Below are 13,207 nucleotides of genomic sequence, written 5' to 3' on the forward strand. Positions count from 1 at the left end.
CTCTCCCTATACACCCTAACACCCCGCTGCTAATACCTCTCCCTATACACCCTAACACCCCGCTGCTAATACCTCTCCCTATACACCCTAAGGTCGAGTCCATAGAAGGACAGGCCGCGCTGAGCTGTGCGGACGCTCCGCGCTGAGCCCCTGCATCCTCAATGAGGATGCCTTGAGAGGGGGCTCACGCGAGCGTCCGCAGGCACTGGATTTTTCAGCCGACAGCCAAGCTGTTTTTCAGCGCGCTGTCGGCTGAAAACATCCAATCAGCCTGAAGCAGCGTCACAGCGCCATGACGTCGGCGACGTCACTGCCCCGCCTCACTCAGTCTCCCCCCGCCTCCGATCGCGCCCGCTGGCTCGCCTGCATGGGCATGAAATCGCGCAGATTTCAGCAGGTGAGCCTCAGCGTCAGCGCGCCTCAGCCCTGCTACCCCCTCTATGGCCCCAGCCTAACACCCCGCTGCTAATACCTCTCCCTATACACCCTAACACCCCACTGCTAATACCTCTCCCTATACACCCTAACACCCCGCTGTCAATACCTCTCCCTATACACCCTAACACCCCGCTGTTAATACCTCTCCCTATACACCCTAACACCCGCTGTCAATACCTCTCCCTATACACCCTAACACCCCCTGCTAATACCTCTCCCTATACACCCCACATCCTGCTGCTAATACCTCTCCCTATACACCCTAACACCCGCTGCTAATACCTCTCCCTATACACCCTAACACCCCACTGGCTTTCCCCATTGGTGCCTACTTTCAAGTCAACTGAAATAATGACTACAATGTCTCTGTGAATCAGCGAGAGGGAGGGGGAGAGCATACCATTTATAAACAAGTCTTGGTCCATACATTACTGGGTGGGGTGGGTGTGAAGTGCTGTGCGATGCTCTGCAGTAATTGGCCTCTCTCTCACCAAGGACTGGAGCCAGGTGTGTGCAATGAGGAGCAGAGCTGTCAAACAGGAATAACCAAAGGCTTACGGAGACACGTGTCCCTACTTACCCGGCCTCAGGATATAGTGTATACTGCCCTGCAGAGCTGACAATCTAATCTACCGTACACCGACTAACAGCTCATATACAGCTGTATACTGGCACTCCCTCATGATAGTAAAGAGACGAGCAAGCATTGCCCTACACACAGTGTGTATACCGTATGTATATACATATTGATGTAGAGGTATCAGTACCGTTTTAGCCGAGCTTAATAATCAAAAACGAATAGACGATACCGTTCTGTGGCTAACGAAATGCATATACAATGTAATTCTATCCCTATATACCCATAGGGACCACATAGTATCTACACACACATAGTAATGCAACACCCTCTTACATTTCTACACCTACCCACACCATTGGTATACACTCCCACACACGCCTTTTGTAAAGCACTGTGGGGGCTTTATACATTTATATTTAAACACCACTAACATTCAGGGACCATTTAACACCTTAAGTCATAAATCGCATACTGCACAGGGGGAGGGATAGGCGTCAGTCAGATATATTCCAGGATGCACTGTTTTTAAGTAAAAACCTATCTTGCTTTAATCATTGTAACATCGCCGGGAGCAGAGATCAGTGTATCTCGAAAGCTCGCACAAATAAAAGCATTTAGTTAGCCACAGAACGGTATCGTCTATTCGTTTTTGAGATAGATACACACACACACACACACACACACAGTAGGGCCCCACTCATACAGCGGGTTCCGTTCCATGTCGCCAGCGAAAAGTGCCGAAAAGCGTAACTGACAATTTTCGGCGTCTGCTACCCTTCTGCGCATGCGCAGACTTGCAGTCCCCCTTCTGCGCATGCGCAGACTTGCAGCCGCCCTTCTGCGCATGCGCAGACTTGCAGTCCTCCTTCTGCGCATGCGCAGACCCCCTTCTGCGCATGCGCAGACCCCCTTCTGCGCATGCGCAGACCCCCTTCTGCGCAGACTTGCAGTCCCCCTTCTGCGCATGCGAACTCGGCCGCCCCCCTTCTGCGCATGCGCAGACTTTTAGACCCCCTTCTGCGCATGCGCAGACATGGCGGCCTCCTCAGGTCGCCGAGAAGCGGGGCACTAGTGTGCGCGTGCGTATACATACATACATACATATACACACACACAGCCAGCTGTGAACCCCTCAGCACTATACAGGTTAGTTCCCGGGGGAGATGTCAGCTGGTGTCATGGTCTAAAATCACAGGCACAAGATCTGCACCACACAGGCAGCTTTATCCAGCAGAGAGAACCATGTGAGGTCATAAGATGTCACCACTGTAACCCCTTCCCTGCCAGGGAGCCCTGCCGGGCATCGCAGTGTAACCCCTTCCCTGCCAGGGAGCCCTGCCGGGCATCACAGTGTAACCCCTTCCCTGCCAGGGAGCCCTGCCGGGCATCGCAGTGTAACCCCTTCCCTGCCAGGGAGCCCTGCCGGGCATCGCAGTGTAACCCCTTCCCTGCCAGAGTGTCACAGTGTAACCCCTTCCCTGCCAGGGAGCCCTGTCGGGCATCGCAGTGGAACCCCTTCCCTGCCAGAGTGTCGCAGTGTAACCCCTTCCCTGCCAGATAGAGCCTGCAGAGCATCGCAGTGTAACACTTCCCAGCCAGAGCGTCAGCGTAACCCCTTCCCTGACTGAGTGCCCTGCAGAGCATCGCAGTGTAACCCCTTCCCTGAGTGCCCTGCAGAGCATCGCAGTGTAACCCTTCCCTGCAGTGTCACAGTGTAACCCCTTCCCTGCCAGAGTGTGCAGGTCACCCCAGTGTAACCCCGCCGGGCTTCGCAGTGTAACCCCTTCCCTGCCAGAGTGTGCAGGTCACCCCAGTGTAACCCCGCCGGGCTTCGCAGTGTAACCCCTTCCCTGCCAGGGAGCCCTGCAGAGCATCGCAGTGTAACCCCTTCCCTGCCAGAGCTAGCCCTGCAGAGTATCACAATATCATCCCTTGAGTCTGCAGCTCCTGTGATAATTAGGTGTACCCAGGGGGGCAGCAGCTGAGCCCACAACCAACCTCACAGGACGGCAAGGAAGGTTGGCATCTCTCGGCCCTGGCACCTGCGCCCACTTACCCAGCTTCATGAGACACGCCAGCAGGATCCACAGAGCGATCTCGAAGGGCATCCGCACGTAGTCATAATCCAGGGACAGCACGGGGAATAGCTTGTGTTTGCCATGCCCGCCAGCTGCTGTGTGGTTCCCGCTCCTGTTGGCACCAGGCAAGGGGGTGACCCCAGGATGCACATGAGGTGGGGAGGTGATGCCCGGCGGGTCAGTCTCAAGGCTCAGAAGTGCATGCGACAGCAGGTTGGACTTGGGTGCCAGGCTAGGCACCAGTGCCAGGATGAGGAGGAGATACCCCCCAACATCTCTTACCAACATCCCACCTGTATATATATATACTCCACAGAGGATCAAATACCTATATACACACCCCTATGCAACTGAATAACCCTAAATATACACAGGGCCAAAAGATGTATACTGTACATGTATCTGTATAACACACACTATACTCCTCCAATAACCCTATCGATATACAGGAACCGGACTGATATATATATTTAGTCACTCTTCTCCTATACAATCAAGCAACCCTATGTATGTTGGAAGAGGGCTCATGTTACTATATACCGGTATATATATACACACATACTTGACGCACTATACCCCCAGTGATGGGATATTTATAAATACACAATGCCTTGCAATAGCCAATTTATTTCTATATATATATATCAAATAGAATATGCCTTCAGCCTGTATGGACAATTAGGTCCATAAGTTATATACGGTATGTTGGAATGATATAGGGTGTATATGCATATATATACACACATTTCCTGAGTGTATATCGTCTTCCTTGGGGGGTGAATACTGCTATGTGTATGGGGATCCTTGGGGCATAAACAGTCCGGGAGTTCTGTGGTCCCTCCCTAGCACAGGTATGTATAGAGGGATGTATATATATATGATATAGGGGGTGTGTGTATATATCTATATTGGGTCACACATAGGTTTAGATATATTGTGCTATCCCCCTCTCCCTCCGGTACAGGCCTCTTTTCCCCGGTGTTTCCTGGTCCCGCCTCCCCTGGGTCCCCCCTCCGGTCCCGGCCTGCACTCCCTGCAGCTGCACGGCTGCTCTGTGCTCCTCCACCGCCGCCGACTCGCTTTATATCCGCTGACAAGCGAGAGAAGCCGGAGGATGGAGCGGCCAGAGAGACTAGGGAGACCCCTGCAGGCCTGGAGGTGAACTAACCCTCTCTCCCTTCTCTCCCTCCCTCTCTCTTTCTATCTCTCTCTCTCCTCTCTCTTTCTCTCTACTCTCTCTTTCCTCCCTTCTCTCTCTCCCTCCCTCCCTCTTTCTCCCCCTCTCTCTTTCTCTCTACTCTCCCTCCCTCTCTCTTTCTCTCCCCTCTCTCTTTCTCTCTACTCTCTCTTTCCTCCCTTCCCTTTCTCTCTCCCTCTCTCTTTCTCTCCCCTCTCTCTTTCTCTCTACTCTCTCTACCTCCCTTCCCTTTCTCTCTTTCTTTCATTCTCCCTCCTCTCTCTCCCCCCCTGTCGCCCTCCCAAATACCATCCCATTGCTCTCCCCTCTATTTCTCCTCCAAAATCTTCTTCCCAGCGGGAAGTTTAGAATCATGTAAATGTTTCAGATTAACCCTTTCTGGTGGTTACCTGTGGATCACAGGTACTCAAACAAAATCCTATTAATGTCTGAAAGTCTCTTAAAATGTGTCATTTGCATGTACTGTAGGTATAAAATTCTGTGACACACACACACGTCCCCAAAGGGAATTATTCTATTGAAAGAGAGGATATCTTTCATTCTATATACTGTATGTTTCTAGTAACCCTCAGATTACCCCTACTTTCCCCCTGGTGGGAGTTCAGGGTGGTCTCATAGCGGCGTCATTAGTGATGGGTTACATTTGAATGTTGGTTTTGAGACCCCCTATTGATACCGAGAAGGTAATCCCTGGGTGTCTACAAAGCTATTATTCTCTGCGATCCACAAAACAGCTCTGCGTTCTACCGGCTGCGGTTCTAGGCCTTCAATACCTGCCCATTTGACCAGACCTGGCTGAAACTGCCATGCCGGGAGATGGCTAAATTGTGCTGCAGCGTGATAATTAGCAACATTTGAGAAAGCTAATCCCCCAGTCTGGGTACCCATCGTCATGACAGATATGCCTATCCTGGTTTTTATTGTGTGTGTTGCAAAACAAAATATTAAACCTTAGATCAGTGTTTTCCAACCAGGGTTCCTAGGAAGCCTTGGGGTCCCCCGAGCTCCCCAAATACAGACGAGTTTACAATGCATCAGAGACAATGTCGCCCTCCCAAATACCATCCCATTGCTCTCCCCTCTATTTCTCCTCCAAAATCTTCTTCCCAGCGGGGAGTTTAGAATCATGTAAATGTTTCAGATTAACCCTTTCTGGTGGTTGCCTGTGGATCACAGGTACTCAATGTCTTGTATATAATGTATACCCTGCTCATTTATGTAACTGTACTTGTAACCATGTATTATTTGTCTTAACTCTGTGCCCAGGACATACTTGAAAACGAGAGGTAACTCTCAATGTATTACTTCCTGGTAAAACATTTTATAAATAAATAAATAAAATAAATAATGTATCTGATCTCACACGCGCTGTTAGTACTGTGACCAGATTTTCAAAATGAAAAACCGGGACACATTAAAAAATTATTTATAAAACAAATTACATCACGTGACGCACCCCGTTGCCATGACAACGAGACACTGACGTCAGGCGGTGGTGACATGTTGCCATGACAATGTGGCATCACGTGATGCCTCGGCGCCATAATGCGTCCCCCCGTTGTCATTTCAACTTGATGCCGCGTCTCGTTGTTATGGCAATGGGCATTACGTGACGTCGCGCAGCCATGTTGATGGAATTTGGAGGTGAGGATACAGCCAAAGGCAAGATAAATATATAATAAAAAGATCTAAAAAATGTTATCTCCGGGTTAGCCTTCAATAAAAGGTGGGAACCCTGGCTGCAGTGTGTGTTGGTATGTATAGAGGTGGGCCCTGCAGTGTGTGTTTGTGTGTATAGAGGTGGGGGCTGACCCACATAGGGGTACTGACCCACACACCCACACACAGAGCCACTGACCCCCCCCCACACACACAGAGCCACTGACCCCCCTCCACCCCCCACACACACACAGAGCCACTGACACACACACCCCTTAGAAGGAAGCAGCTCAGTTTGCTCCGACCTCCAACCAGTCCCCTGCGGCCCGCATCCTACAAAGCCCCGCCCCCGACTTCCTTCAACCAATCCCCTGCGGCCCGGCCGGCATTCTGCAAATCCTCACCAGCTGCCGCATCTTCTCCTCACAGCCGCTTTGCGCCGCACCCCTGCATCGCCGCATCCTGCTAGAAAAACCAGGACCAGGGCCAAAAACTGGGACATTTCCGGGACAGACCGGCAACCGGGACAGGAATGAAAAAAACGGGACTGTCCCAGCAGAATCGGGACGTCTGGTCACCCTAGCTATTAGAGAGGGTTGGGGTTCCTTACAATGCACCTGATCCCAGACGCGCTATTAGAGAGGGTTGGGGTTCCTTACAATGCATCTGATCTCAGACACGCTATTAGAGAGGGTTGGGTTCCTTACAATGCATCTGATCTCAGACGCAGAATTTTACATAGGGTTCCTTAAACAAAAGAATGTTGGAAACCACTGCCGTAGATTGGTATTTGCGCAGAACTCTCCTGGGGACTGGTAGGATCTATAAGAAATATAACAACATTTGGAGGATGTTAATTTTCACTGAATTTACCCTCCCGAACCAGCCATACTCTATCCATTCCACGCCTTCATTTCTTTTCCGAGTAAACTAATCAGATCAGTATAGTTAGCATTCTATAAGGATGATCAATGAGTATGACGATGAATTGCTAGATATTGGACGAATTCACGTTTCCATCTGAAGTTGAAGTAAAGTTTAAAGAGTTTACATTTTAGAGGTACAATACCTGCTTAAAGCGCCTGTAACAGGGACATATCCCTGTTTGGATAAAGCTGCCTCAGAGCTCAGAATCCAGCATAGAGCTAGTTAATTGCAGCCACTCAATTATCCAGTCTCCACCTGAACTAATAACAGCTCTGTAAAAAGCCTCATATGAGACACAAATAGGATTGCCAGGTGGCTTCTCCAAAAATACAGGACTGAATGGCGAAAGGTGCATCAGGTCACTATGTCCAGGGAGGAAAATACCGGACACATACAAGTCCAGTATTACAGTAACTCTCATTTTTTACTGGACAGAGTATCCAAATACAGGACAGTCCAGTTCAATACCGGACACCTGGCAACCCTAGACACAAAAGGGAGATTTTCCTCAGCACACAAGGGTGCTGACCTGAGGAAAGGGGTCTTGAATGTACAGGAGGACTGTGTATTGAAAGCAAGACACAAGGGGACCAGACCACTTTTCCTGGACCCAGGAGGCTGGACCCTCCAACACACCTGGACACCAATGACCTGAAGGGCCACCTGCTTTAAGGTACCTCTGAGACTTTGGGGGTGGTATACTGGTAAGGGGCTTCCCCCCCCCCCCAGTCTTACAGATAGGAACTGGGGAGTGAGTTATTCCTTACACAGGGATAGGTGTTTGTTGTTTTGTGTATATTTTTGTTTGCTGTCTTGTTTAACGGAACAGGCAATAAAGCCTTATGTTAATTTCACCCTAAATGGTCTCCATTAGCATACCTCTGCACACACCTCTTACAGCGCTAAAGCCACCAATTTGGTATTGTTCCTTTTATAGCCCGATAGAATCCTAAAATGATCTAATTCACTAACCAAATTTGGGAGTGAGGTTAGTGGTTTTGTAATTCATAATAGGATGTCATCTGCGTATAGTGTCATTTTAAATTAGTGTGACATTTGCTTAAAACCCAAGATGTTCTCGTTTAGTCTAATCTTGTTAGCTAAGGGTTCCGAACATAAGGCAAAGATCAGGGGTGAAAGGGGACAACCCTGTCTGGTGCCATTATTTATTCTAAGCCGATCTGCTGTGATTTCAGACATAGAAAAGGGGTTGCTGTAGGAGCATTATACAGAGTTCAAATTCCCATCAGAAAGGGACCATCACATTTTAAAGGCAGATCATGTTTTAAACATAAATGTTCCCATTTAAGCGATCAAAGACGTTCTTGGTGTTTTGTTTAAATTAGCGAAGTGTGTTGGGTCTATTGCCTTCCTAATATTATCTGAGGCTTGTCTATTACATAAAAAGCCAGTCTGGTCGTGGTTCATCAAGTAGGCAAAATCCTCATTCGATCTAGACGCCCAAATCTTGACTGTGATGTTAGTTTAAGGATATTGGGTAATAGTTACTGCAATGCATCAGGTTCCTGCCTGGTTTACGGATGACTGAAATTTGAGTCGGTAGCACGGATTCCGCAATAGCTGCACCAAGAGTTGTACGACTTGCACAAAAATAACATGGGAAGGGACCATCCAGTTTCTTCTAATAAAGATTTGATAGCCCATTCGGACCAGGGGCTTTTGAATTTTTAAGTTCTTCACATGTTGGCGAGTACTATTCCCACTTTAGCCGGGTAAGATCCCCATTCCTCTAATAGGCGCTATCTTAAAGGGCACATTGCTAACTGAAAACAAGAAACGGTGACAGGACACATTTCCATACACATGACGATACACACAAACCTATTTACAGGACTCACAGTGAGGACCCCAGTCATAACTCTGAAGAACCTGCTTCTAGAACAAAGAGTGGGGCTATATATGTACCCTTCTATCTCCCTATGGTGATATCACTGGTCACAAGATCTGCAAGGGAGTGGCAACCCCTTTTGCACAAACATCCTACATCAGATGATGAGGAAGGGCAATACCAGGGTGATCCCACCCGGTTAACCCATTAAGGCCATTAACTCCTTACATTACTTAGTAGTCCCCAGAGGGAGCGACATTGGTATTACCTCTCTGGGTGTGTGTGTGTATACCGGTATTACCTCTCTGGGTGTGTGTGTGTATACCGGTATTACCTCTCTGGGTGTGCATGTGTATACCGGTATTACATCTCTGGGCGTGTATGTGTATACCGGTATTACCTCTCTGGGCGTGTGTGTGTATACCGGTATTACATCTCTGGGCGTGTATGTGTATACCGGTATTACCTCTCTGGGTGTGTATGTGTATACCGGTATTACCTCTCTGGGTGTGTATGTGTATACCGGTATTACCTCTCTGGACATGTATGTGTATACCGGTATTACCTCTCTGGACATGTATGTGTATAACGGTATTACCTCTCTGGGCGTGTATGTGTATACCGGTATTACCTCTCTGGGCGTGTATATGTATACCGGTATTACCTCTCTGGGTGAGTATGTGTATACCGGGATTACCTCTCTGGGTGTGTGTGTGTGTGTATACCGGTATTACCTCTCAGGGCGTGTGTGTATACCGGTATTACCTCTCTGGGTGTGTATGTGTATACCGGTATTACCTCTCTGGGTGTGTGTATACCGGTATTACCTCTCTGGGTGTGTGTGTGTATACCGGTATTATCTCTCTGGGTGTGTGTGTGTATACCGGTATTACCTCTCTGGACGTGTATGTGTATAATATTACCTCTCTGGGCGTGTGTGTGTATACCGGTATTACCTCTCTGGGCGTGTATGTGTACACCGGTATTACCTCTCTGGGCGTTTATGTGTATACCGGTATTACCTCTCTGGGCGTGTATGTGTACACCGGTATTACCTCTCTGGGCGTTTATGTGTATACCGGTATTACCTCTCTGGGCGTGTGTGTGTATACCGGTATTACCTCTCTGGGCGTGTATGTGTATACCGGTTATTACCTCTCTGTACGTGTATGTGTATACCGGTATTACCTCTCTGGGCGTGTATGTGTATACCGGTATTACCTCTCTGGGCGTGTATGTGTATACCGGTATTACCTCTCTGTACGTGTATACCGGTATTACCTCTCTGGACATGTATGTGTATATCGGTATTACCTCTCTGGGCGTGTATGTGTATACCGGTATTACCTCTCTGGGCGTGTATGTGTATACCGATATTACCTCTCTGGGCGTGTATGTGTATACCGGTATTACCTCTCTGGGTGTGTATGTGTATACTGGTATTACCTCTCTGGGTGTGTGTGTGTGTGTGTGTGTGTATACCGGTATTACCTCTCTGGGTGTGTATGTGTATACCGGTATTACCTCTCAGGGCGTGTGTGTATACCGGTATTACCTCTCTGGGTGTGTATGTGTATACCGGTATTACCTCTCTGGGTGTGTGTGTGTATACCGGTATTACCTCTCTGGACATGTATGTGTATACCGGTATTACCTCTCTGGGCGTGTGTGTATACCGGTATTACAGTACCTCTCTGGGCGTGTGTGTGTATACCGGTATTACCTCTCTGGGCGTGTATGTGTACACCGGTATTACCTCTCTGGGCGTGTATGTGTATACCGGTATTACCTCTCTGGGCGTGTATGTGTATACCAGTATTACCTCTCTGGGCGTGTATGTGTATATCGGTATTACCTCTCTGGGCGTGTATGTGTATATCGGTATTACCTCTCTGGGCGTGTGTGTGTATACCGGTATTACCTCTCTGGGCGTGTATGAGTATACCGATATTACCTCTCTGGGCGTGTATGTGTATACCGGTATTACCTCTCTGGGCGTGTGTGTATACCGGTATTACAGTACCTCTCTGGGCGTGTGTGTGTATACCGGTATTACCTCTCTGGGCGTGTATGTGTATACCGGTATTACCTCTCTGGGTGTGTATGTGTGTATACCGGTATTACCTCTCTGGACATGTGTGTGTATACCGGTATTACCTCTCTGGGCGTGTATGTGTATACCGGTATTACCTCTCTGGGCGTGTATGTGTATACCGGTATTACCTCTCTGGGCGTGTATGTGTATACCGGTATTACCTCTCTGGGCGTGTATGTGTATACCGGTATTACCTCTCTGGGCGTGTATGTGTATACCGGTATTACCTCTCTGGGCGTGTATGTGTATACCGGTATTACCTCTCTGGGCGTGTATGTGTATACCGGTATTACCTCTCTGGACATGTATGTGTATATCGGTATTACCTCTCTGGGCGTGTATGTGTATACCGGTATTACCTCTCTGGGCGTGTATGTGTATACCGATATTACCTCTCTGGGCGTGTGTGTGTATACCGGTATTACCTCTCTGGGCGTGTATGTGTATACCGGTATTACCTCTCTGGGTGTGTATGTGTATACTGGTATTACCTCTCTGGGTGTGTGTGTGTGTGTGTGTGTGTATACCGGTATTACCTCTCTGGGTGTGTATGTGTATACCGGTATTACCTCTCAGGGCGTGTGTGCATACCGGTATTACCTCTCTGGGTGTGTATGTGTATACCGGTATTACCTCTCTGGGTGTGTGTGTGTATACCGGTATTACCTCTCTGGACGTGTATGTGTATAATATTACCTCTCTGGGCGTGTGTGTGTATACCGGTATTACCTCTCTGGGCGTGTATGTGTATACCGGTATTACCTCTCTGGGCGTGTGTGTGTATACCGGTATTACCTCTCTGGGCGTGTGTGTGTATATCGGTATTACCTCTCTGGGCGTGTATGTGTACACCGGTATTACCTCTCTGGGCGTTTATGTGTATACCGGTATTACCTCTCTGGGCGTGTATGTGTACACCGGTATTACCTCTCTGGGCGTTTATGTGTATACCGGTATTACCTCTCTGGGCGTGTGTGTGTATACCGGTATTACCTCTCTGGGCGTGTATGTGTATACCGGTTATTACCTCTCTGTACGTGTATGTGTATACCGGTATTACCTCTCTGGGCGTGTATGTGTATACCGGTATTACCTCTCTGGGCGTGTATACCGGTATTACCTCTCTGGACATGTATGTGTATATCGGTATTACCTCTCTGGGCGTGTATGTGTATACCGGTATTACCTCTCTGGGCGTGTATGTGTATACCGATATTACCTCTCTGGGCGTGTGTGTGTATACCGGTATTACCTCTCTGGGCGTGTATGTGTATACCGGTATTACCTCTCTGGGTGTGTATGTGTATACTGGTATTACCTCTCTGGGTGTGTGTGTGTGTGTGTGTATACCGGTATTACCTCTCTGGGTGTGTATGTGTATACCGGTATTACCTCTCAGGGCGTGTGTGTATACCGGTATTACCTCTCTGGGTGTGTATGTGTATACCGGTATTACCTCTCTGGGTGTGTGTGTGTATACCGGTATTACCTCTCTGGACATGTATGTGTATACCGGTATTACCTCTCTGGGCGTGTGTGTATACCGGTATTACCTCTCTGGGCGTGTGTGTGTATACCGGTATTACCTCTCTGGGCGTGTATGTGTACACCGGTATTACCTCTCTGGGTGTGTATGTGTATACTGGTATTACCTCTCTGGGTGTGTGTGTGTGTGTGTATACCGGTATTACCTCTCTGGGTGTGTATGTGTATACCGGTATTACCTCTCTGGGCGTGTGTGCATACCGGTATTACCTCTCTGGGTGTGTATGTGTATACCGGTATTATCTCTCTGGGTGTGTGTGTGTATACCGGTATTACCTCTCTGGACATGTATGTGTATACCGGTATTACCTCTCTGGGCGTGTGTGTATACCGGTATTACCTCTCTGGGCGTGTGTGTGTATACCGTATTACCTCTCTGGGCGTGTGTGTGTACACCGGTATTACCTCTCTGGGCGTGTATGTGTATACCGGTATTACCTCTCTGGGCGTGTATGTGTATACCGGTATTACCTCTCTGGGCGTGTATGTGTATACCGGTATTACCTCTCTGGGCGTGTATGTGTATACCGGTATTACCTCTCTGGGCGTGTATGTGTATACCGGTATTACCTCTCTGGACATGTATGTGTATATCGGTATTACCTCTCTGGGCGTGTATGTGTATACCGGTATTACCTCTCTGGGCGTGTATGTGTATACCGATATTACCTCTCTGGGCGTGTGTGTGTATACCGGTATTACCTCTCTGGGCGTGTATGTGTATACCGGTATTACCTCTCTGGGTGTGTATGTGTATACTGGTATTACCTCTCTGGGTGTGTGTGTGTGTGTATACCGGTATTACCTCTCTGGGTGTGTATGTGTATACCGGTATTAC

General features: G+C 48.5%; 1 protein-coding gene across 1 annotated transcript in view; it reads right to left on the reverse strand.

Annotated features, from left to right (window-relative positions):
• The window catches only part of LOC142486447 (sodium/hydrogen exchanger 1-like), a 42,007-nt gene extending 37,846 nt beyond the window's left edge, over positions 1-4,161 (reverse strand). Inside the window, 1 exon segment of the mRNA XM_075585041.1 lies at positions 3,075-4,161. Coding sequence (XP_075441156.1) covers positions 3,075-3,384 — 310 coding nt within the window. The 5' untranslated portion in view covers positions 3,385-4,161.
• Between the last annotated feature and the right edge of the window lie 9,046 nt (positions 4,162-13,207).

This window comes from Ascaphus truei, unplaced genomic scaffold (assembly GCF_040206685.1).
Source record: "Ascaphus truei isolate aAscTru1 unplaced genomic scaffold, aAscTru1.hap1 HAP1_SCAFFOLD_873, whole genome shotgun sequence".
NCBI lineage: Eukaryota > Metazoa > Chordata > Amphibia > Anura > Ascaphidae > Ascaphus > Ascaphus truei.